At 47.6% G+C, this 25,088-nt stretch overlaps 2 protein-coding genes across 3 annotated transcripts in view; one reads left to right on the top strand and one right to left on the bottom strand.

Annotated features, from left to right (window-relative positions):
• ODAD1 (outer dynein arm docking complex subunit 1) overlaps positions 1 to 20,407 on the bottom strand; it is a 26,972-nt gene extending 6,565 nt beyond the window's left edge. Inside the window, exons 1-6 of the mRNA XM_007463437.1 lie at positions 20,314 to 20,407; positions 18,978 to 19,077; positions 18,622 to 18,811; positions 5,292 to 5,414; positions 4,824 to 4,937; positions 1,336 to 1,403 (exon numbers count right to left, since the gene is read on the bottom strand). Of these exons, the coding sequence (XP_007463499.1) occupies positions 1,336 to 1,403; positions 4,824 to 4,937; positions 5,292 to 5,414; positions 18,622 to 18,811; positions 18,978 to 19,077; positions 20,314 to 20,383 (665 nt within the window). The 5' untranslated portion in view covers positions 20,384 to 20,407. The remainder of the gene's footprint in view (positions 1 to 1,335; positions 1,404 to 4,823; positions 4,938 to 5,291; positions 5,415 to 18,621; positions 18,812 to 18,977; positions 19,078 to 20,313) is intronic.
• Positions 20,408 to 24,370: 3,963 nt separating this feature from the next.
• The window catches only part of EMP3 (epithelial membrane protein 3 (MAM blood group)), a 4,050-nt gene continuing 3,332 nt past the window's right edge, over positions 24,371 to 25,088 (top strand). Inside the window, exon 1 of one of the 2 annotated variants that reach the window (XM_007463297.1) lies at positions 24,371 to 24,664. The gene's annotated coding sequence lies outside the window, so the exon portion shown is untranslated. The remainder of the gene's footprint in view (positions 24,665 to 25,088) is intronic. The other variant, XM_007463298.1, reaches the window with a different exon arrangement.

Below are 25,088 nucleotides of genomic sequence, written 5' to 3' on the forward strand. Positions count from 1 at the left end.
AAAGGAAAGAGAATAACGGCTTAATGGTTACAGGTCTCCTTTGGGGGTGATGAAAACAGAAGGGATGATTGCACAACATTACCAATGTACTAAATGCCACTGAATGGTACATTTTAAAATGGTGAATTTTGGGACTTCCCTGGTGGCGCAATGGTTGGGAATCCGCCAGCCAATGCAGGGGACACGGGTTCGTGCCCTGGTCCGGGAAGACCCACATGTCGCAGAGCAGCTGGGCCCGTGAGCCATGGCTGCTGAACAGTGCTCAGCAACGGGAGAGGATACAGCAGTGAGAGGCCCACGTACCGCAAAAAAAAAAAAAAAAGAAAGAAAAAAGAAAGGAGGAACAAAGAAAGAGAGATCACAGAAACCATAAGGTAGATTTGGACTATAACCGATGTCATGAGGAATCATGAGCCATGATAAGCAGAAGTCATGTGGTAGAAACAAGACACTGAATAGAAGGTAAGAAACCACTTGGAGCAAGAGAACAGGGCTGAAGCTCAGAAAGGAGCAGAGGTGGGATAAGAGAGAGCATGGAACCCAGGAGAGCCCAGAGGCAGAGAGAGACGTCCATGAGCAGAGCAGCTGGGGCTTCTAGACTCCACACACATGATCCTTTATCTGAAGGTGGCTTGAGAGAATCTCTGTCCCTTTCAACCAATACTGACAAATATCAATCTAATTACAGTCATTCACTGATGCTTCCTACGGCCTGGCCCCCTGCTATGTGCACTTACATAAGTCTCTCTATATTTTTTAAATATTTGTTTATTTTTGCCGGCGTTGGGCCTTAGGTGCAGCACACGGGCTTCTCTCTAGCTGTGGTGCTCAGGCTTAGTTGCCCCGAGGCATGTGGGATCTTAGTTCCTCGACCAGAGATTGAACCTGCGTCCCCTGCATTGGGAGGCAGATTCTCAACTACCGGACCACCCGGAAAGTCCCTTAAGTCTCTTTATTTATTTATTTGGCCACGCCCTGTGGCTTGTGGGATCTCAGTGCCCGGACCAGGGATTGAACCTGGGCCATGGCAGTGAAAGTGCGGAATCCTAAACATTGGACCGCCAGGGAATTCCCCTTAAGCCTTTTTACATCCCTATGTGCTACATGCCATTAACAGACTGGGGTTAAAGAGGTTAATTCATACACCCAAGGAGAGGGACCTTGGCCGAGAAGCTGGGAAATCAGTGGAGGTGGGAGAGAAAGGGGCACCTTATTAAAAAAAAAAAAAAAAAAAAGGATGTTCTGACTATCTATTTCTTGAGTTTGGAAACTTCCCACCACTTCCTTAAGAAAATGCATGGACTGAGTCATCTAGGATGCCTCCAGGGGTCCTACCTGATGCTGTAGGCAGAGGTGGAGGAGACCATGAGGGTCCTGACCGTGTCCCGCAGGAGCTGCAACTCCTGCCAAGAGAACAAAACAGATACCACTTCTAACACCCTCATCACTGGATGGCCCTCCTTTAAGCCCCACATTTCCCTAATAAGAAGTGAGGCTCCTGGGCCTTAGAAACTTGGACCTTCCTCATTAGCGGCAATCGGTGGAAGGGATTTTAAACAGGTACCAAGTGAAAGGAAAGCCAGATTGATGAGCAGGAAGGCAGTGAAACGTTGGGCTTCCCTGGTGGCGCAGTGATTAAGAATCCGCCTGCCAATGCAGGGAACACAGGTTCGAGCCCTGGTCCAGGAAGATCTCACATGCTGCGGGACAACTAAGCCCGTGCACCACGACTACTGAGCCCACGAGCCACAACTACTGAAGCCCGCACACCTAGAGCCTGTGCTCTGCAACAAGAGAAGCCACTGCAATGAGAAGCCCACGCACCACAAAGAAGAGTAGCCCTCGCTCGCAGCAATTAGAGAAAAGCCCGTGCAAAGCAACAAAGACCCAACACAGCCAAAACCAAATATAAATAAATAAGGAATGCAGTGAAACATCCAACCCAGAATATTCCTACGAGTGCTGACCTAACTTTGTGGTGGGGGTCAGAAATTTGTGTGAATTTCATGACTGTGACCACACTAATCTGTTTTCCAGTTCTATGGAAGTGTCTTCGCAGAGTTACGTGTAAAAAGGGTTGTTTCAGGAGAAAGACAAGAGGAGATTATATATATATATATATTTTATACATATACATAATGTGTATATATGTATTAATGTATATAAACATATATACACACATACACATACATATATAATGTGTGTATATATTAATGTAATACGCACATACATATATATGTATGTATAAATACATGTGCATGCGTATGTGTGCACATGCACACACACAACACACAAACACATACACTTTTGTAACAAGAAACCTAGGATGGATAACCAGAAACTATGGGGGCTGAATGGGAATGAAGTGGTAGAGATGGTGAGGAAATGATGTTTCTGTGGCTTACCTTTTGGCATAGTTTTGATTTGGGAACCCCTGTCGATGGTTTACATATTCATAAAGAAAATTAAATCAACAAGGATAGGGGAGAGAACTAAAACCAAATACAAACAGAAGCAAGTGAAACTAACTCTATTTCAAACAAAGAACAGAACCACAAAGAAGACCAAAAAAATAGGAACTAATCCCAGTGACTTCTGAATACAATGATGTGAGATAGATAAATAGATAGATACCGATGCCTTCAGAGAACAAAACAATCGGCAAACAAATCTTGAACGCTCAGGTTCAGGGGGTGTTAGTACAGCTATAGCAATTCTGAACCTCTCTTATGTGTTTTGTAGGATTGAACAAGTGAGTACGTATATAAACGCTGTTGGGAGCCAAGGTTCCCACTGTGGGGAAGAAAAAGATAAAATAGGGAAGGTTCAGGAATAACCCAGTGGTGATGGATTGGAATGAGAGGCACCGACATGAATTCACAATTTTAAAATATGTGCGTGTGTTTCCTAGCTCTCTCCAGAGAAAGGGCCTTAAGGCAGGGACACCCCAGGAGCAGTGAGGACTCCTAGTGCCTGTAATTTGGTTTCTCAGCACCAAGAGAATAGGAAGAAGCAGGACTCCATGGAGAAACTTGAGAGTTAAGGCTGATCAAGTACAAGAAAATCTGGACTATCTTCCTGTGCCAGCAAGTAAGGAAGTGTTCAAAAAAAAAAAAAAAAAAAAAGATGGGCTTGTCAAAAGGACAGAGAAGCCAGCTTGAGGGGGCTCCCACCAGCCAAATCTGAGACAATCTGAACATCATGATGAGCACTATGGATTATACCCATAGAATAAAGTAAGAATACATGAATGCTTACTGATAACCCATAAATATACTTAAGAAGTTCTTCCTTAAGTAAAATGCCAACTTATAAATAAAGAAGAAATGAGAGAGAAGAATCACCATTTGGTAGCCATTACAATAATAATTATCCAGGCAAAAATCATTAAGGGATGCTAGAACAATTGCGTGAAAATGTATCAGGGAACAGGATATTTACATAGTCTCAAAGAACCTCCCTGGACTCAGTCATTACAAAGAGGAAAACTCTATATTGGAGAAACCTGGCTGACCAAGCAATCAAAGTCAACGTTACTAGTTATGGGACAAACTTACATTATATGCTTACTGATATAATGCCCGCAAATGACACAATACCACCTCTGTGATATTCCACCAAAAATGCACAACTTGAATCTAATCATGGAGAAAGATCAGATAAATCCACATTGAGGGATGTCGGTCGCACAGCACAACTGGCCTGGATGCTTCCAAAATGTCAAAGTCATGGAGACAAAGAAGGGCCGAGGGGGACTTCCCTAGTGGCACAGTGGTTAGGAATCCGCCTGCCAATGCAGGGGACACGGGTTTGATCTCTGGTCTGGGAAGATCCCACACGCCACGAGCCACAACTACTGAGCCTGTGCTCTAGAGCTCACGAGCCACAACTACTGAGCCCGTGTGCCACACCTACTGAAGACTGCGTGCCTAGAGCCCATGCTCTGCAACAAGGGAAGCCATCACAATGAGAAGCCTGCACGCTGCAACGAAGACCCAACGCAGCCAAAAGAAGGGCCGAGGGACTGTTCCAGATGAATGAGGCCAGGACAACCAAATGCAATGTGGGATCCTGGCCCAGAGCCTAGAGCAGGATAATTAAATTAGCTATAAAGGACATTGTTGGAACAATCATGAACTTTAAATATGGACTGCTTAGAACTGTAACAATGTTCAGTGCCCTTGGGTAAGGGCACTTTGTTTATATAAGAAAATGGTCTTGTGCTTAGGAAATACACACTGAAGTTCTTAGGACCATAACGTCTGCATCGTACTCTCAAATAGTTCGGCAGTTGTGATAATAAATTATTTTCAGTAAAACTAATTACACACACACGGAGACAGACAGAGAGAGAGTAAATTTGGCAAATTATCAATCTTGGTGAAGGATATATAGTTCTTTGTACTATTCCTGCACCTTTTCTGCAAATTTGAAATTATTTCAAAGGAAAGCTTAAAGAAAGAGAGAGGGAGAGAATAAAGGAAGGAAGGGAGGTGGAAGGAGGGAGGGGGGATTCTTCAAAGGACTTCAAAGGTTATTGAGAAACCCATGGAATGTAAATGGTCCTGCCTGCGCCTTGGTTGCCCTGGGTGATAACACTCAAAGTGACATCTCTGCTTTCTGCAAATCTCAATGAGGCTGCTTTCTTTGCTGGGGGTAGCCCGGAACATTCTCAGTTCTCCATTCCCTCTGGACTAAAGTAAACCTATGGCTCCGGGTCATTCCGTACTTGAGGCCCGAGTGTTGGAGAAAGTAGGATGACTCTTGCATCCTCCCCTCCACTCCAGCTGGGCCAAGGGGTCCTGGGCTTCAGGGCCACTGACCTTCTGCAGCTTGTGGTCCACATTCAGATAGCGGTTCCTCTCAATCTGCAGGAGATCCAGCTCCTCCCGCAAGGTTGCATTCCGAACCAGCTGGATGTCAAAGCGACAGGTGACCTGGGATGGGGGTGGTGGTGTGGAAGAGGATGCCAAGAGTCTGTCTGAGGCCTGGCCTGCCTCTCTCTTCCACTCTCAGCTGAGAAGGGGGCACTTGTCAGGTAGGGGGCCCATTCCCAATTTGGGGGCTCTGAGAGCATCGCCACCCCCCGCCAAGACCCAAGCATCAGTCTCCTTTCCTGGGGGACCCTCCATCCCTCCAGGATCTTGTCTACTAACCCCACTTAGGGAACCCACTATTTTAGGCCACTCTGCATCCAGGAATCTGGTCCACCGTTTCTGAAACTTGACTCCCATGCTCAGTTCTTCCCCCAAGAGTTCAGGTTGGGAGACAGCCAAGGGGCTGACCCTCACCCTGTCCAACTGGTCTTCAAGGATCTTGACCCTTCGCTGGCTCTTGACCTTCTGATCCAGGATGCATCCCGAGGCCTTGACATCCTTCCCATGGGCAAAGACCCGGCTCTCCCATTCCTGGATCTGGAAGAAAGAACATGGTGCCTATTTGTTGACTGAATGCAGGAGAGACTGAGGGAATGAGGGAGATGAGAGGGAGGGTGAGTGACTGAGCGTGGTTGACATCTGTGGTCCTTGTGGCCCCAGCCATCTGCTGTACCCCTCTTCTGAGGTGAGTACCCAACCTTCCACGTGGATCTGACTTCCAACCATAACGAGCCGCCCTGCCGGCCACATGACCCAGGTCCAAACAATCCATTTAGAGATGGACGTGTGACCCAAGCTGAGCCAGCCTGAATCCTTTCCTGGTATTTTGGGAGAAATGTGTGATCTGGATGGATGGGACGCCACACACAGTAGACAAAGTGGAGACAAGAGTCTGAGAGTGAGACAGGCTGGGACCTGGGACCCTTTGCTGCAGGGCCTGCACCTGGACAAATGTCTCCTCGGGCAACAAAATACAAAGGAACTATAAGGGACTAAAAATAACTGCGTGCATGCGCAGTTACGGCAAATTCTGGACAAGAATGTACAAAAAGACCAAAAGAACCCAGCTGCCACTTCTGAAGAGTCAGGAGCAAAAACAGGGGCTCGGGAGCAAAAGCAAGGTACTACGCGTGCCCCCTGCAGTACACCACCAGAGGGGTGGGCAAAACACCTAAGCCATTCCTCTGGCCCAACCCGTGGACACACCCCTACTGTCACCCCATAGAAGGGACAAGCTCGCCCCACCTCTGGGAGGGAACCTGTTACTTGTTTTCGCTCCCTGCTGCTGCAGCAGGGGCCCCAGTAAAGGCCTGTCTGAATCTCTTGTCTGGCCTCTAATCAATTTCTACTGACTGGGGAAGGCCAAGAATCCTGGTCAATACCAAGAGGAGGGGAGGAAGAGCCCTGATGCCTGAAACCAACTTCCAACCTACCCTTCTCATTCCCGTATCCATCTTGACTTGTTTGGGGTATGCTGTCTTCCCAACTAGATTGGAAACTCCACGAGGGCGGATTTTTATCTTTTCTGTGCTTGACACAGAGTTGGCATGCGACAAAACATGCAGACTAAATGAATAAATGAATTGCTTGATACTGTGTTTCCCAATTTGTGCACCACTATGGGTTGAATTGAGTCCCCTGTAAATCCGTACATTGAAGTGCTAATCCCCAGAACCTCAGAATGTGACCTTATTTGGAGTCAGGGTTTTTACAGAAGTAATCAAGTTAAAATGAGGTCACTGGGTTGGGCCCTAATTCTACACGACTGGAGTCTTTATAAAAAAGGGGAAATTTGCAGACATGCCAACCGGGAGAATGCCAGATGAAGGTGAAGACAGATGTGGAATCTTAAAACTGTAACAAACTAGTGAAAATAACAAAAAGAAGCAGACTCACAGATATAGCGAACAAACTAGTGGTCACCAGTGCAGGGGGAGAGGTAATACAGGGGTGGGGAGTGGGGGGTACAAACGATTGGGTGTGAAATAGGCTATAAGGATGTGTGTGTTGTACAACACGGGGGATATAGCGAATATTTTGTAATAACTGCAAATTGAGTATAACCTTTAAAATTGTATTACAAAATTTTTTAAAAGAAAAGAAACGATGAACGCAGAGATTGGAGTGATGCATCTACACACAAAGGAATGCCAAAGATTGCCAGCAAACCACCAGAAGCTAGGCAAGACGCACAGAGCAGATTCTCACAGCCCTTAAAAGGAACCAACCCTGCCGACATCATGATTTTGGACTTCTGGCCTCCAGAACTGTGTGACAATAAATTTCTGTAGTATAAGCCACCCAAAGAAACGAATACATGCGCCAAGGCACCCCAGAGCATTGCAGCAAACTCAAAGGGGCAACCACGGGGATATTTTAAAATTTGAGGGAGACACATTGACATTGGTCAGACACCACATGAACCTGGAGCTCAAGGTAGTTCCCAGGTTCAACGTGAGACGGTGCTACATTCCTTTTGATGACGTCCCATCTTTCTTTGTTGTTGTTGTTGTTTTGTTTTGGGGGTTTTTTTTTTAACCACGCCACATAGCATACGGGATTTTAGTTCCCTGACCAAGGATTGAACCAGTGCCCCTTGCAGTGGAGGCGCAGAGTTATAAACACTGGACCACCAGGGAAGTCCAATGTCACATCGTTCGTTCTTTTTCTTTTTTTTATATTTATTTAGGCTGCCCCGGGTCAGTTTCAGCACGCGGGATCTTCTCTGTGGCATGTTTTTAGTTGCGAGATGCGGGCTCTTAGTTGCAGCATGCGTTGTGGGATCTAGTTCCCCGACCAGGGATCGAACCCAGCCCCCCTGCACTGGGAGTGTGGAGTCTTACCCACTGAACCACTAGGGAAGTCCAATGTCACATCTTTCTGAAACTGAGTTTTTAGCAGTTGCTGTGATAAAAATCAAATACCCCAAAATGGTACCATTGGGGGAAACTAAGCAAAGCGTACAGGGACTCTCTCTGTATTATTTCTTCAAACCACAGGTGAATCTACAATTACCCCAGTAAAATTTTCAATTAAAAAAAAAAAGTACTGCACAGAAATCAGCGTGGAATGAGAGTGGTGAGTCCACTCTGACTCCAAGATCTGAAAAGTTGCAAAGTGGCCAATAGGCACAAACGTGCCACAGGTAATTGTGGTTTTTAAGAATGAAACACAATTTTTTTCAATTTATGTATATTATTTTTTCAAATGGTTTCTAGGTTGTTAGGATGCAAACATTTATTGGGTTGTTTGGTCCAAACTGCTATAATAGAGCTGTTAGCAGTGCGATACTGGGGCCCCCTTGGACAGCTCTTGAGAGCTGATTGTTACATTTTCAGGAATTACATGAGTTAAATTGTTGGTAGTTTGAAATTGACCATTATATTAGTTTTCCATTTCTGCAGAAAAATTACAGTCGCCCTTCAGTGTCCACAGGGGATTAGTTCCAGGACTCCCCTCAGATACCAAAATCCAAAGATGCTCAAGTCCCTTATATAAAATGGCATAGTATTTGCATATAACCTACACACAACCTCCTGTATACTTTAAATCATGGCTAGATTACTTATAATATCTAATACAATGTAAATATTATGTAAGTAGTTGTAAATACAGTGTAAGTGCTATGTAAATAGTTGCTGGCCCCGAAAATTCAAGTTTAACCTTTGGAAATTTCTGGAATTTCTTTTTTTTTTTTTTTTTTAATATTTTCCATCCTTGGTTTGTTGAATCCACATATACAGAACCCGTAGATATGGAGGGCCAACTGTACCACAAACCTTGTGGCTTAAAACAACACCCATTTATTATCTTGAAGTTTCCATGGGTCAGGAATGTGACACAGCTCAGATGGAACCTCTGCTCAGGACTCACAAAGCTGCAATCAAGGGGTCACCAGGGCCACGGTCTCATCCAGGACTCACCACGTGGCTGATGGCAGAATTCAGTTCCTTGTGGTTGCAGGACTGAGGCCCTCAGCTCCTAGGAGCCCCCAGAAGTTCCCTGCCATGTGGCCCTCTCCACAGCATGGCAGCTTCCTCAGTCTACTATGGTGCAGTATTAAATAGCATAACCGGGCTTCCCTGGTGGCGCAGTGGTTAAGAATCTGCCTGCCAGTGCAGGGGACACAGGTTCGAGCCCTGGTCCAGGAAGATCCCACATGCTGCGGAGCAACTAAGCCCGTGCACCACAACTACTGAGCCTGCGCTCTAGAGCCTGTGAGCCACAACTACTGAGCCCGCGTGCCACACCTACTGAAGCCCACGCGCCTAGAGCCCGTGCTCCGCAACGAGAAGCCACTGCAGTGAGAAGCCCACGCACCGCAACAAAGAGTAGCTCCCGCTCGCCACAACTAGAGAAAGCCTGTGTGCAGCAACAAAGACCCAACACAGCCAAAAAAATGTAAATAAATAAATAGCATAACCTCATCAAGGGAGGGACAACCCATCACCTGTGCCAAATTCTGCCGTCACCGAGTTCTGCTGCCACTGAAGGGGAGGGGATTCTATAAGGGTGTGACTCACTGGGGGTCATGATAGGGTATGTTCACCTCAGCCTAGATGAGAACGTTGATGTTATGAAAATCAGAAAATGCTCATTGTAAATCAACTATACTCTAATATAAAATTAAAAAAAAAAAGAAAATGCTATACATCAGGGTGCTTTCCCCCGCTAATTGCTGGTTTCCCAGCACACCCCTGTTAGATGTTTCTTTGGGGGCTAAAAATTTTACTAAGAAATTAAGGGCTCCAGGAACAAAGAAAGTTTAGGTGAGATAGGCTGGGACCTGGGACCCTTTACTGGAGTGCTTGTACTTGGACCTGGACAAACGTCTCCTCCAGCAACAGAATACAAAGAAACTATAAGGGACTAAAAATAACTGCATGCGTGTGCAATCAGTGGGGCAATTATGAACAATAAGACAAAAAATGGCCACAAACCAACTGCCACTTCTGAGGTGCTGGGAGCAAAGGCAGGGTACAGCTCATGATGCCTGCACACAGCACCACCAAGGGGGTGGGCAGACCGCCTAAGCTTCGCCTCCTGCCCAACCTACCCGTTCACCCTACCCTCACCCCATTTAAGGAATAGATTCACCCCACCCTTTGGGGAGCAAGAAAGGGAACCTGTTACTTGTTTTTGCTCCCTCATCCCAGCAAAGCCTTGCCTGAATTCCTGGTCTGGCCTCTTATCAATTTCTATTGATTAAAGGGTCCAGTCTTGGGAATTCCCTAGTGGTCCAGTGGTTAGGACTCGGTACTTTCACTGCCGAGGCCTGGGTTCAATCTTTGGTCGGGGAACTGAGATCCCGCAAGCCGCGTGGCACGGTTTAAACAAAAAAGCAAACAGATAATATGCATTTTAAAAAATAAATAAATAAAAAATGAAGATTCCAATATTTGGCCACTGAAAAAGCTTGTGCAGTGTTGGGGGGAAAAAAAGAGTCCAAGGATCCGAGTCAATAACATAGGTAGTTCAAGAAATTCTTCCCAAGATTAGAAAACACTTTCCTTCAATTTTTAAAAGTATTCAAATTTTGCTCTTTACATTTAAGTACCTAATCTAACTAGACTTGATGTTTTCAGATGATGTGAGGTAGGAAATTTTTTTCTCAGCTTTGTTGAGGTACAAATGACACACAATAAGACTGCACATATTTAAAGCAGACAATTTGGTAAGTTTGTCATAATCGAAGGAGTGAACATAGCAATCACCCCCAAAGTTTCCTCTTTGTCATTCCCCCTGCCACTTCCTTCCTGCAGCCCCCCACTCCCATGCAGTAACCCAGTTAGGCCAGTTTGCATTTTCTAGAGTTTTAGCTTAATGGGATCACATAGTATATACTCTATTTTTGAGGGGAGGGGTTTGGCTTCTTTCACTCATAACAATTATTTTGAGATTCATCCAAGTCTTTGGGTATATCAATAGCCCATTCCTTTTTTTTCTTTAAATTTATTTTATTTATTTATTTTTGGCTGTGTTGGGTCTTCGTCGCTGCACACGGGCTTTCTCTAGTTGTGGCGAGCAAGGGCTACTCTTTGTTGAGGTGCACGGGCTTCTCATTGTGGTGGCTTCTCTTGTTGTGGGGCACGGGCTCTAGGCGCACAGGCTTCAGTAGTTGTGGCATGTGGGCTCAGTAGTTGTGGCTCATGGGCTCTAGAATGCAGGCCCAGTAGTTGTGGTGCACGGGCTTAGTTGCTCTGCAGCATGTGAGATCTTCCCGGACCAGGGCTCAAACCCATGCCCCCTGCCCTGGCAGGAGGATTCTTATGCACTACACCACCAGGGAAGCCCTAGCCCATTCCTTTTGATTGCTGAGTAGCATTCCACTGTATGGATGTACCACAATTTGTTTATCCATTCACCTGTTGGTGGACATTTGGGTTGTTTCTGTTTTTAATTTTACAAATAAAACTGTTATGAACATTCACATACAATTTGCTGTAGGAACATGTGCTTTCTTTTTCCTAGGGTAAATACTTAGGAGTGGAAATGGCTGAATCATATGGTAGGTGGACGTTTAGTTCTTTAGAAACTGCCAAACTATTTTCCAAAGTGGTTGTCCCATTTACATTCCCACCAGCAGGGTGTGAAAGTTCCAGTTTCTCCACATCCTCACCTTACCTTGGTAAGGTCAGTCTTTTAAATTTTAGCCATTCTAATAAGTGTGTGGAAATAGCTTGTGATTTTAATTTGCATTCCCCTAATGACTAATATTTCTACGTGCTTGCTTCCACGTTATATATATTTGGTGAAGTGTGTGTTCAAGTCTTTTTGCCCATTTTTCCTATTAGGTCGTCTGTTTTCTTATTGAGTTTAAAACTACTTAATATATTCTGGATATAAGTTCTTTGCCAGGTACAGGCTTTGCAAATATTTTCTCCCCATGTAGGACTTGTCTTTTCACTCTCTGAACAGACCCTTTTAAGGAGGAGAAGTTTTAAAATTTTATGAAATCCAATTTATCAATTTTTCCTTTTATGGATCATGCTTTTGGTGTTGCACCTAAGAAATCTTTGCCTAACCCAAGCTCACAAAGATTTTCTCCTACCCTTCTTTCTAGAAGTTTTATAGTTTTAGGTTTTACATTTACGTCTATGATGGGTAACATCTTTTTTTCCTTAAAAAATGTTATTGTGCACAGAAAAGTGCATAGATCACATATGTACAGTTTATTATATATTTAAAAAGTGAACATCCTTGAACCACCACCCAGGTCAAGAACTAGAATTCTGACAGCACTGCAATCTAATCACTACCATCTTCCCCTCCACAGAGGTACCACTCTCCTGTCTGTGTTAGTTTCCACTGCTGCTGTAACAAAATACTACAAATTTACTGCCTTAAAACAAAACAAATTTATTATCTTACAGTTCTGGAGATCAGAAGTTGGAAATCAGTCTTACTGGGTTAAAAATCAAGGTGTCAGCTGGGCTGTACTTCTCCTGAAGGTTCCAGTGGAGAATTCATTCTTTGCCTTTTCCAGTTTCTAGAGGTTGGATTCCTTGGCTTACGGCCGCTCCAACCTCTGCTTCTGTTGTTACGTCTCCTCTCTCCATAATCACATCGTCTCCTCTGACCCTGACTTCCTGTCTCTCTCTTATAAGGACCCTTGTGAGTAAATTGGGCCCATTCAGATAATCCAGGACAACCTACCCAACTCAAAATCTGCAGTCACATCTGCAAAGTCTCTTGCCAGGTAAACTAACATAGTCACGGGGTCCAGAGATGATGACATGGACATCGTTGGGGAGTCATTAATCTGTTTGCCATACTTCCTTAAGTGAAATTCTTTATAGTTTTATCACCCAGGTATAAACCCCCTAAACAAAAGTTTGGCTTGGCCTGGTTTTGAATTTTATGTAAATGAAATAATGCTGTCTGTATATTTTATGCCTTGCTTCCTTCCAATGTTTGTGAGATTCATCCACAAACATTTAATTGTAATTTTTTATTGTTGTGTACTATGTCATTATAAGAATATACTACATGGGACTTCCATGGTGGTCCAGTGGTAGGACTCCGGGCTCCTAATGTGGGGGCCCAGGTTTGATCCCTGGTGAGGGAACTAGATCCCGCATGCATGCTGCAACTAAGAGTCCGCATGCCACGACTAAGAGTCTGAATGCTGCAACTAAGAAGTCCGCATGCCACAACTAAAAGATCCTGCATGCCGCAACTAAGACCCGGCTCAGCGAAAATAAATAAATTAATATTTTTCAAAAAGAGAATATACTACAATTTATTTATTCATTCAAATATTCATGAACATGTGGGTTATTTCCAATTTGGAGCTAGATGATATGAATAATGCATCTATCAACATTGTTTTCATGAGCCCTGGTTCCAGGGTATAGACTCAGAAGTGGAATTGTTGGGTGGGAGGATGGGTTACTGACAAATCTAAACCATTTTCTACTGGGAAATGACTTTGGTTTACTTCCTTCTAACACAGTTTCCATGGAAACATACTGAGCTAATGTAAATACGGAATGCCAGCTGTGTTCCCAGGCAACAGTGCTGATTACAAAAATGGCCCCTGATTGGTGAACTATATCAGATTGGAAGGATTATGAGTGGACTCACAGACCCCAAAGGGCTACATGACCAGGACTGAATAGAAAACTGGTTTCTCTGTGGAGTGTTTCTTACAATGGAATACGTTCCTTGTGGGGTCTTAGAAGCTGCCCTGATGATCCGTTACAAGAGGTGGCTCATGTTGTATATAAAACTTCCCTATGCTAGGGCAAGCAACACCCACCCGTACAGTATCATCCAACTGAAGATGCTGAGAAGCAGCCCCTGGACGCTCAAGGAAGATGTACTGGATGCTGTTGTGCAAAGATGCTGTTGTTTCTTGTCCTCTTTCCTTCTACACAGTTAAGTGAACCTGGTGCCAAGTGACAGCTTATTGGATCCTGTGAGTGTGATGGTCAGGTAGAGCCCAACAGTGCTTCTGGTGACCGTCCATGTGGAGTGGATGCAACCCCAGATCGCAGGGTATGTCTCTCTTCAAATTTAATAGATAATGGGGGAAAAAAACTTTTCAGGATACTCATGACAATTTAGACTCCCACCAACTGGTGGGGTCTTAGCAACCAACACTTCATAAGAATTCCCACCGTTCCTTCTTTTCCCAGCACTTGGTATTTTTGGACACTAATTTTTGAAAATCTGGTGAGTGTGTAATGATACCTCTTTATGGCTTTCATTTGCCTTTCTCTGAATACTGATGAGTGATAATTCTTCCATTCATTGGACATCTGAATTTCTTATTTGGTGATGTGCCCACTCAAGTCCTTCGACTGTTTTTATTTCTTTAATTTTTATTTTTTAAATTTATTTATTTATTTTTCCCTGCATTGGGTCTTTGTTGCTGCACTTTCTCTAGTTGTGGTGAGCAGGGGTTACTCTTTGTTGCAGAGCAGGTGGGTGGGCTTCAGTAGCTGTGGCACGCGGGCTTCAGTAGTTGTGGCTCACGGGCTTAGTTGCTCTGCAGCATGTGGGATCTTCCTGGACCAGGGCTCAAACCTGCATCCCCTGCATTGGTAGGAGGATTCTTAACCACTGTGCCACCTGGGAAGCCTTCCTTTGACTGTTTTTAAATTGAGCTGACTCTTTAATGATTTGTAAGAGATCCTTATATGTCCTTGATGCTAGGTTCTTTGTCAGCTATGTCGTACAAATAAGCTTCAGCACTGTGACTTAGTTTGCACACTCTTTTTGTTTTTTTGTTTTGTTTTGTTTTGTTTTTGCGGTACGCGGGCCTCTCACTGTTGTGGCCTCCCCCGTTGCGGAGCACAGGCTCCGGACACGCAGGCTCAGCGGCCATGGCTTACGGGCCCAGCTGCTCCGCGGCATGTGGGATCTTCCAGGACCGGGGCACGAACCCGTGTCCCCTGCATCGGCAGGTGTACTCTCAACCACTGCGCCACCAGGGAAGCCCTTGCACACTCTTTATGGTTTTTTGATGAACAGGAGTTACTAATTTTAAAGTCATGGAATGTATCAATCTTTTCCTTTAAAAGTAGAGATTTCTGTAACTTAAGAAATGTTCTGCACTTTCACACATTTAGACCTTTGATCCATCTGGAATTAGTTTTGGGGATAGTGAGAGGTAAGTGTCTGGTTTCATCTTACAGTATGGATATCCAATTTTCACAGCACCATTATTAGAATCCTCCTTTTCCCATTTCTTGAAGTCAAATATCAAGTGTCCACATATGCATAGGTCTCATCCCAGTCTCTCTATTCTGTCCCATTATCCCACTTGATTAGCCCTGCATCAATTATAAGAGATTTATTTATTTATGTCGCATCGTGCTGCGTGTGGGATCTTAGTTCCCCAACCAGGGATCGAACCCGTGCCCCCTGCATTGGGAGCATGGAGTCTTAACCACTGGACCGCCAGGGAAGTCCCATAAGACCTTTATAATAAATCTTGATAACCAATAGAGCAAATCCTTCCACATTGTTCTTCTTTTAAGTAAATTTTAGTCATCTTGTTCATTGCACTTCTCTATAAACCTTAGAATCTCTTTGTCAATTCCATCCATTAAAAATAAAAACTTTGGGCTTTCCTGGTGGCGCAGTGGTTGAGAGTCCGCCTGCCGATGCAGGGGACACGGGTTCGTGCCCCGGTCCGGGAAGATCCCACATGCCGCAGAGCGGCTGGGCCCGTGAGCCATGGCCGCTGAGCCTGCGCATCCGGAGCCTGTTGCTCCGCAACGGGAGAGGCCACAACAGTGAGAGGCCCACGTATAGCAAAAAATAAATAAATAAATAAAAACTTTTAGTGTTTTGTAGGGATTACATTGATTCTATAAATCAATTTGGAGATCTGACATTTTACAACACTAACTCTTCCAATCCATGAATATGGTATATTTCTACATTTATTAAATTCTTCTTTAATATCCTCAATAAACTTTTACAATTTACTCTATCGAGGTCTTGCACACCTTTGTTAGATTTCTTCCTAGGTACTTCTTTTGGCGATTATAAATTTGTCTTTTCTTCTTCTATTTTCTAATAGTTATTGCTAACACAGGGAAATCTTAATTTTGTATCCAGCCACATTGTTAAAATACCTTGTTAAGAGTAAGTTAGCTTTAGATTCTTTTTGATTGTTTATGTACACAAATATATCACCTACAAATACTGACAATTTCATTTTTTCCTTTCCAATCTTTAAATTGTTTGTTTGTTTGTTTCCTGGCAATACTGCACTGGATAGGGCCTCCAGTACAACGTTAAATAGAAGTTCTGCTAGCTGACATCCTTTTATTGTTACTGATCTCAAGGAGAATTTTTTCCCATGTTTCGCTACCAAATATGATGTTGGCTGTAGATGTTTTTTAGTTGCCCTTTACCAAACTTGGGAAATTTCCTTTTATGCCTGGCTTTCTAAGAGTTTTCAACATGAATGGATGCTGAATTTTATCAAAAAATGTTTATATATACATAGATTTTTGCTATGAACTGGTACAAATCCAAGGTCTGTCAGTCATCAGTCTCCGATGTGATAGGTTCAGAAAATGAGACTAAGCATTTCGAAACTCTTCTTGGGTGCTGTTGAATTCATGTGGCAAGTCACACAAGACACAAGCCTTACAAAAGTATCAGTCAGTAACAGATGGGAAGTTTTAAAAGTTGATCCTTCAACACATATAGTTCAGCTAACTCTACATTTTTCTTTGCCAGAAAATGTGTATTCTGCTTTCTCATTCTTCGATGATATTTTCACTAGGCATAGAATTCTAAGTTGACAGCTTTGTCTCTTAGTACGTTGAAGTTACAATGACACTTACAATCTGACTTCCAATGTTTCTTTTGAGAAATCAGTTGTCAGTCTAACTGTGGCTCCTTTGAAAGTAATGCCTTTTAAGAATTTTCTGGCTGCTTGTATATTTTGGAAATTTCCGTATGTCCTGCATAAGCGTGGTTTTCTTGTTCATCCTGTTTTGGACTCTAAGGCATCCTTGAATCTGTGGATTCATTCTTTCATTGGTTCTTGAAAGTTCTCAGATATTTTCCTATCACACATTACCTCTGTCCCGTTCTCTTTCTGTTCTTCTGAAACTTTTATTAGACAACTGTTAAACCTTCTCACTAGATCTGCAATTGTCTTGACCACCCTTCCACGTTTCTCATCTTTTTGTCTCTCTGTGCGAGATTCTGGGTGATTTCTTTGGAACAAATTCTTTCTTCAGTTTTTTGGGGGTTTTGGGGGGTTTTTTTTGGCTGCGTTGGGTCTTCGTTGCTGCGCGCAGACTTTCTCTAGCTGTAGCGAGAGGGGGCTACTCTTCGTTGTGGTGTGCGATGAGAACATCGCGGTGGCTTTTCTTGCTGCAGAGCATGGGCTCTAGCGTACGGGCTTCAGTAGTTGCAGCATGCGGACTCAGTAGTTGTGGCGCACGGACTTAGTTGCTCCGCGGCATGTGGGATCTTCCCGGGCCAGGGCTGGAACCCGTGTCCCCTGCATTGGCAGGCGGATTTTTAACCACTGCGCCACCAGGGAAGTCCCTATCTTTGGCTTTTATTTGGCTTATTGTCTATCTCCCCAGTAGAATGTAAACTACATGAGAGCAGACCCTTGTCTGTTTCGTTCACTACTGTGTCTTTAACACCTAGAACAGCACCTGGCACTTAGTAGGCACTCAACAAATATTTGTTGAATGAATCACCAGACAGCTACATCCTTTCTTGAGCTCATGAGGAACTTTACAGAGCTCTATTCAGAGGACCCACCTGACCTACAGTTCTCCACAATCAAGTTTCTTAGGGCAAAGGAATCCATGGAGTCAAGATAATAAGATCATCCCGGTTGGACCTGTCTCCGGTGAGTTCCCATGAAAGACTAAGGAAAGCCAGCTCCGGCAGCCAACACACACTAAGCCTCTGTACTACCACGAAACAGCCAAAATTTTGAGGTGTGTAAATCAGACAGAATTCAGCTTCCAAAAGGCAGCTCAGGGTGATATTGAGAGCTGAACAAACAGACTGATTGAAAGTCAAATGTAATAAAACTATAGAGCATGTGGTAGACAGAAAAATGCCCCTCACCCTCCGGCCCAGATGTCCACATCCAAATCCCTGGAACTTGTGAATATGTCACTTGAAGTGGCAAAAAGGACTGTATCTGTGTGTTTATGAACTGTGTCACAATGAGTCATGGTCCTAAAAACTGAAAAGAACACTGGCCTAGAAAAGTCACATTGTTTGCAGGGCCAAATAACAAAGTCTTGAAGCAAACAGGAAAAATCTGTCTAGGGAATTCCCTGGCGGTCCAGTGGTTAGGACTCCGTGCTTCCCCTGCAGGGGGCACGGGTTCAATCTCTGGTCAGGGAACTAAGGTCCCGCAAGCCACACGGCACGGCCAGGAAAAAAAAAATCTGTCTAGACTCTGCTGAGTTACCCACATCCTCTTTTTGCAGATGAAGAAACTACGGCCCAGAGAGGTGAAGACTTGCCCATGGTCACACGGTGCTGATGTGCCAGGACCAGGATTCTAATGCAGGTTTCACTGACTCCAGAAGGTGAATCTTTGCCCCTTAACCACCTTTTTTGAAGGTGTGGGGCTGTGCTAAGCACTAAATACTCATATTCCTACCGGAGCCTGAACACAACTCCCCCAGGGAGATGCTTTCAATAACCCCATTTTTCAGATGAGGAAGGTAAGGCTCAAAGAGGTTATGACACATGCTCCTAAGTAAGATCCACCAAGTCTGGTCTCAGAACCCACCTGCCTGTCCAGGGCTCTGGTCTGCTCCTGCAGCTCCTTGACCTCAGCCTGCGCCTGGACCTGGCACTTGAGCAGGTGACCCATGTTTTCCAGCCTCTTGCTGTCCTGCAGCCGCTTGACCTGGTTCTGGGCAATGCTGATCTGGACCTGCAGTTTGTCCCGCACCCCCTCCAGGCGCTGGATCTCCTCACTGCCCAGGCAGGGAAGTGGAGGGGAAGCCAGAAAGGGGCAGAGCTCGGCCTCACTAAAGTCCAGACACACTGGGCCTTCCCTCCCCCGTCAGCCCCAGGAGGAGGCCAGCACCCACCTCCTCAACAGCCCCGCCCCAACTCCAGGGCCCCAGGTGCTTGGCTCACAGTTGCTTGTTGATGCGCTGGTGGACTTCCTTGCTGTAGGCTCGCCTTTCACCCTCCATCACTTTGCATTGCCGCTGCAGTCTGCTCAGCTCCCAGTCCACTGAGGTGGGACCAGGCCAGGGAGGGACTCCATAGGAATCCGGGTTCCAGCCCCTCCCTCCCCAGCACCTAGGAATTCTGGCTCCCTGAGGGTCTCACAAACTGCAACTGAACTGCAGACCCAGTTCCCAACACCACTCTAGGGCTGCACCTCAGTTCCTGTATCCCTCAAGCTTCCTCATCCCTTCACACTTCCTGTACCCCAAGCCGACCTTCGCATTTTTCCCCTAAACCCACTCCTACCCAGGGCTTGGGCACACATGTTTCCCCACTAGAGGGCACTCCTGGGAGGACTCACAGTCCTCAGGGACCAGAAGCACAGGACCTGGAACTTGGGAAAGCTGAGGATAGGTGCCAAGACCCCCCGGGGCACCATTGCTGTTCCCTCCCTCCCCTTCAGCCCACTGCCCAGCCTTCCTCAGCCCCACCTCCCGCCTCCTCGCTCTCAGCCCATCCCCCTGGCTCAGGCCTCATCCTCCCCTTTCTGGACTGTCACCCCATCACCCCAGCCTCCTCCCTAACTTCCTGACCTCCCCTCACAGCTCCAGAGGGTCTTTCTATACCTAGAGCTGTCACAGGCCTCCCTGGCGCGCCAGCATCTCCAGGACAAAGTCCCAGCTCTTCATCCTGGTGTTCAAGGGCCCACAAACCCGACCCTACCCACCTCTCCGGTCTCGCCCACTAGCTCCCCATCTCTCACAGCCCAGTGGCTCTCAACCAGGAGAAATTGTGCCCCCTTAAAGACATATGGCCATGTCTAAAGACACTTTTGATTGTCATGGTGCGGGGCAGGTTGGGGGTTGCTACTGACATGAAGTGGGTAGAGGCCAGGGATGCACTGAGCATCCTGCAACACACAGGACAGCCCCCCCCCCCGATAGCAAGGAATGATCTGACATCTGACCCCAAGGGTCAACAGTGTGGAGACTGAGAAGGCTTGCTCTAGTCATATGCTGTTCTCTCTGCGGAAACACTCTTCCCTTCCTTATCCTGTTGGTAATTCCTGAGAGAAGTTCTGGGCCCCGCTCAAACTTCTGCAGTAAGTCTTCCCGGCCGTTCCACTCCCCAGGCTTGGCCCGCCCATCTGCCCGGCTCCACCTCCATTCTGGAGCCTGTGAGTTTCCCCACTAGAGGGCGCTCCTGAAGGCCCTCCCTGTCCCCAGTGCCCTGCTGCACAGGACCTGAAACATGGGAAAACCGGGAAAAGAATGAATGAAATAAAAAATGTATGAATTACCCGTTCCCTCCAGGAAGGCCTCGCTTCCATCCTCGGAACGAGTGCTCCCAGCAGAGAGTCCTAAAGGCATCTTGGCCAAAGAGGGTGGGGCTCCTGTAGGGGTGGCACAGGACCCCTTTAGACGGCGAGCAGGAGAGGGCTATAGGAGGGCGGGCGATGAACAGCGAGGGACTAGAAATTGGAAGAGAGTGACCCCAGAACTAGCTCTGGCCTTTCTTTGAGTCTCAATTCCTCCACTGGGTTGGAGTGGGACACCTCTAGGGTCTCTTCCCATGCCTCTCCTGACCTCCCACCTCTCACATTCTCTGTCTTGCGTCGCGGCTCTGACTCTGGCAGGGGTCTTCTAGGCTCTCGGTATCTCCGAGGCGGGGCTGTTTGGGGAGGGGGCACAGAGGAGGGGGAAATCCCCCCAACCCCGTCGGCTGAGGGGAGTGAGGCCTGGTCCCTACCTGCTGGGCTGGAGTGCCTTACTTGTCCTGGATGCTCCAAGCTCACTGTTGTGGTCTGGTTACTGGGGAGATGAGGGGCCAATGAGGCCTGAGGACAGCAGCCGGGGAGGGACCAAGGCCACCGAAGAAAGCCGTGGGAGGGGAGACTGGGGAGGAGAGGCCGAGAAGGCCACGAGGAGACCTGCGGGGAGCTCGGGTGCTATGAACAGATGAGTTAGGGGAGCCCCGCGAGGGGCGGGGCTAGAGGGCTGCGATGGGCGTGGCTTAGGGGTCCTGCCAGGGGCGGGACCTGTGGGGGCGGAACTGTAGGCCTTGTGAGGGGCGGAGCTGTAGAGGACTATGAAGGGCGGGACTGAAAAGGCCTCTGAGGAGAGGGACTGGGTGGGCCTGAGGGGCGGGGCTTCAGGGGAGGGCAGAGCTGCCGGGGCCGGAGAGGGTTGAGGCTGGCGAACCTCAGCAGGGAGTCAGAAACCCGCCCAGGCCGGGCTTCGGAGCCTTGAGAGGGGAGGGGCAAGGGTACCTGTAGAGGGCGGGGCTGAGGGCCTTGTGAGGGGTGGGGCTTCGAGGGCTGAAAGGGGTGTAAACTGGAAGAACACGGGAGGGGTCTGGTGGGAGGGCGCCGGAAAAGCGCGGATTCCCAAGACTTGTGGCGGGGGGGGGGGACGACTAAGCCGGAGGCACTCAGGCTCAGGGAACCTGGGGAGGGAGGTCGAGATGGTCTGTTTGGGGAGCACAGGGTTGTGAGGGCTGGGCTGTGTTTCCAGGAGGGAGAGGCAGTAGCTAAAAGAGCCTGTGGAGGCAGGGCTGAGAGGGAAACGTCTGAAAGGCTTTGGAACTGGGCCAAGGTCCTTCGGGACGGGGCGTGAGAGATGCGTATCTTAAGCTGATTAAGACCACGTTATTTTGAGGATTCATCAGCAGGCACGCGGTGCCGATGCCGGGAATTGTGAGGGGGGAGGAGCGCTCACCGCCACCTCAGGTCCTCGAAGCGGCTGACTACGCATGCGCGGCCAACGGCCTCCGGAGAGGCAGCCAAAAACCCACAGCCGCCTTAGAGGTCCGCGCACTGAGAGGCGGAAGTGGGCGGGGCCTAGGGCGCTCCGTGCCGCCCCTGCTTTACGGCCACGCCCCCATGGCGGGGCCCCTAGCCCCGCAGGGCACGCCCAGTTGACGGCAGGCTGTTGCCCCCTTGACGACAGGCGGCTTCCCCCGTGGGCCTCTACAGAGCGGGCTGGCAGTAGGCACCGCTCCCTGCAGGCTGGGTGTGCCCGATGCCTGCGGTTTCCTGTGGGAGGAAGCGGCCCGCGGACGCTCAGCTCGTAGCTTTGGAGGCCCAGGAGGGGGAGATCTCCCCACCGCCCTCGGGTCCCCTGATTCTCCCCCTTCTATAGGGCCCTAGCATGGGGGACCCCCTGCTCCGAACACCCCCGGGGTACCCAACTCTGGCGCTGATTCCGCTCTGGGAGATTGATTCAGAGTCCTAGCCTCCTGTTCCCCGCCTCCCTCCCTCAAATTCCATCTCCCTAGACCCTAGTCCCCAGACTCCTCCCAGGACCCAGGTCCAGTCCCCTTGCAGCCTTGAAGAGCATACGATCTCAGTCCCTCATTTTTCCCCCAGTGACCCAGGCTTTCTAACTTACCTGGGGAACTGATTTCAGACCTCCAGTCTCTTGTCCTTCTCAAAGATGTAAACTGGAACTACTTTATTCCCCACCCCCAGGGACCTTCATTTTGTACCCCCAACTTTAGTCTTGGGACCCAATGGACCCAAGATTTTGCCCCTTCCCCAAATCCTAGAGACCTTGATCTTGGGTCTCCCAGTACTGAATCCACTCAGGACCCCAGTGTCTGGTATGACAAGCACATACAACAGTGCTTACTTGGTGCCGGGCACTCCTCTAAGAACTGCTCCATGATGTATTTACTATTATTATTTCGATTTTACAGATAAAGAAACTGTGGCATAAAGACATTAGTAACTTGCCCCAAATCACAGCTAATGAGTAAAGCAGTTTCAATTTGAATCCAGCCAGCGTATCTCTATAGAGTCTGTGCTATAGTGATACCCAGCTTCCAGGTCTCCTGAGTACCCACCCAATCCCTGAACTGCCCTTCCCTCACCCCCTCAGGGAGCCCAGATGACCAGCCATTCTCCCTCCCTCTAGCTCTGGCCCAATCAGATACCCAGACATCCCATCGTTCAGTTCCCTTCCCTTGTAGTGACCCAGGATTTCAGTTCTCCAGCTCTTAATTCCATATTCCAGATATCTGGTTCCCTGTCCCTCACTTTTCACCAAGCACCCAACCCTGCCAAGAGACCCAGGTACTTAGTGGTGATCACCCCCCACCCTAATTCAGTAACCCAAGAATTAAATAACAATGATAACAATAATAGTTGACATTAAGTCTCTGGTACTGCACTTCTGTTTAAAACCCTCCAATGGTTTCCAACTGCACTTAGAATAAAATCCAAACTCCTCCTCTAGGCTTCAAGGGCCCTCTCTGATTTCCCTTCCTACCACTCTCTCTCGTTCCGTTCCCTATGTTCTGGCCACACTGGCCCTTCTGTGTGCTTCTCAAACAACCTGAACTTGTTCTCAAAGGCCTGTGCACGACCTCTCCCTGCCCCGCATTCAGATGACTCCCGTCTGCAAGTCTCAGCTCAGATGTCACCTCTTCAGAGAGGCCTGGCCAGATCACCCTTTTAAAGTAGCCGCCCATCATTAGCAGCGTCACTCTATTTTATTTCCTTCAAAGCCTTTATCACTATCTGAAATCTATCTTCTTCACTGATGTTTTGTCTTTATCGTCCCTCTCCCTCAACTAGAAGGGAAACTCCATAAGAGCAGCAGGGCTCCCATCTGTTTTCTTCATTATTAAGTCCTGGTTCATAATAGATGTCCAATGAATGTTTGATGAGGAAAGGAATAAACATGTTAGGTGTGTTAGTGCACTGGTATTACCTTATTCGTTTAGAATAAGTATCAGAATTGTTATTATCAGTATTGTCAGTATTGTCAGTATATTGTCAGCATTATGAGTAGTATTGTACCCACCTCATAGATTAGGAAACTGAGGCTCAGAGAGTTGAAATAATGGGTCAAGGTCCCCCAGGCAGGAAACAGTAGCCCTGGGTTCTTAACTTCCACCTCCTGCCCCCTTCTGGAGTTCCACACTTCCTCATTTCCCATCCCCTGACCCCCACCATGGTGCCAAGGCCACCAGCCCTCAGCTCACTCCACGCTGCAGGAATCTGGCCTCATCCCCCAGTCTCCCATCCCTCTGAGGATTCATTCCTATGCCCCATCAAGGAAAGCAAACATCAGTCTCAGGACCAGTTCCAGAGCACAGGCCTGAGAATCAAATCCTCCCACCCCTGATGCTTGCCCCACCTGAGGCCCCCAGCTCTGTTCCCTTCCTGCCGAGGACGCATCATCTCAACCGCAGGAGGGAGCCCCAGAAGATGCCGGTCTGGGGGCAGAGGGTGGGGGCCCAGAGAATGAGGAATCCGAGTGCCTGGGCCCTCCCTCTGGCTGCAGACCTCAGCTGGGTGTGGTGAGGGTGGGTATAAAAGGGTCAGTATATATTGAGAGGAGCAGAGAAAGAGAAACCAGGAGAGTGAGGAGAGAGAGGAGGAAGGACGTAAAGACAGTGAGGACAGGACCGAGAGAGACAAGAGGCAGAAGGAGAGAGAGAGGGAGCGAGGGAGCGAGGGAGAGAGAGAGAGTTCCGGGATTGGAGGGGAGAGGGAGGGAGGGAGCAAGAGGGGAGAGGGAGGGAGGGAGGGGGAAAGGCGGTGAGAGGCGGGGGCCTAGACAGGGTGCAAGGAGGGAGGAGAAGGGCGGGGCACGGAGGCCCAAGCGAGGGACCAGACTCAACTCTGACTTTTTCCGCCGCGCTCGGTAAGTTTCCAATCCGTTATTCAGACTGGGATTTCTTTCTTTACCTGGGTGTGCAGCAGTTTGGAAAGGAGTCCCCCAGCTTGGGAGAAGCTTGGAAATCCTTGTAATTTAAGAAGTGATCTCTTTGCACTTGGGGTGGAGACTTGGGAAGGGGTGGAGCCCGGCAAAGTTTGAGGGTTCCCAACAGAGCCTCCCCACCCGAAAACTTCCTGCCGTTTTTTTCCTGTGGCTGTCCACTCCCCCCGAGGACCCTGAGGTCAGGGCTTCCCGTGAGAACAAGCAGAGTCTGGGGACCCTTCAGCCACCTCTCCCCACCCCTCTCCCGCCCTTTCTGGACACTTGAAGGGTCATGGGAAGCTGGCTCCTCCTCCTTGGACCTCTCCCCACTCCCAACACGGATCTTGTCCACTTTCCCTACAAGGTG

The sequence above is a fragment of the Lipotes vexillifer genome, unplaced genomic scaffold (assembly GCF_000442215.2).
Source record: "Lipotes vexillifer unplaced genomic scaffold, Lipotes_vexillifer_v1.1 scaffold802, whole genome shotgun sequence".
Taxonomy (NCBI): Eukaryota; Metazoa; Chordata; class Mammalia; order Artiodactyla; family Lipotidae; genus Lipotes; species Lipotes vexillifer.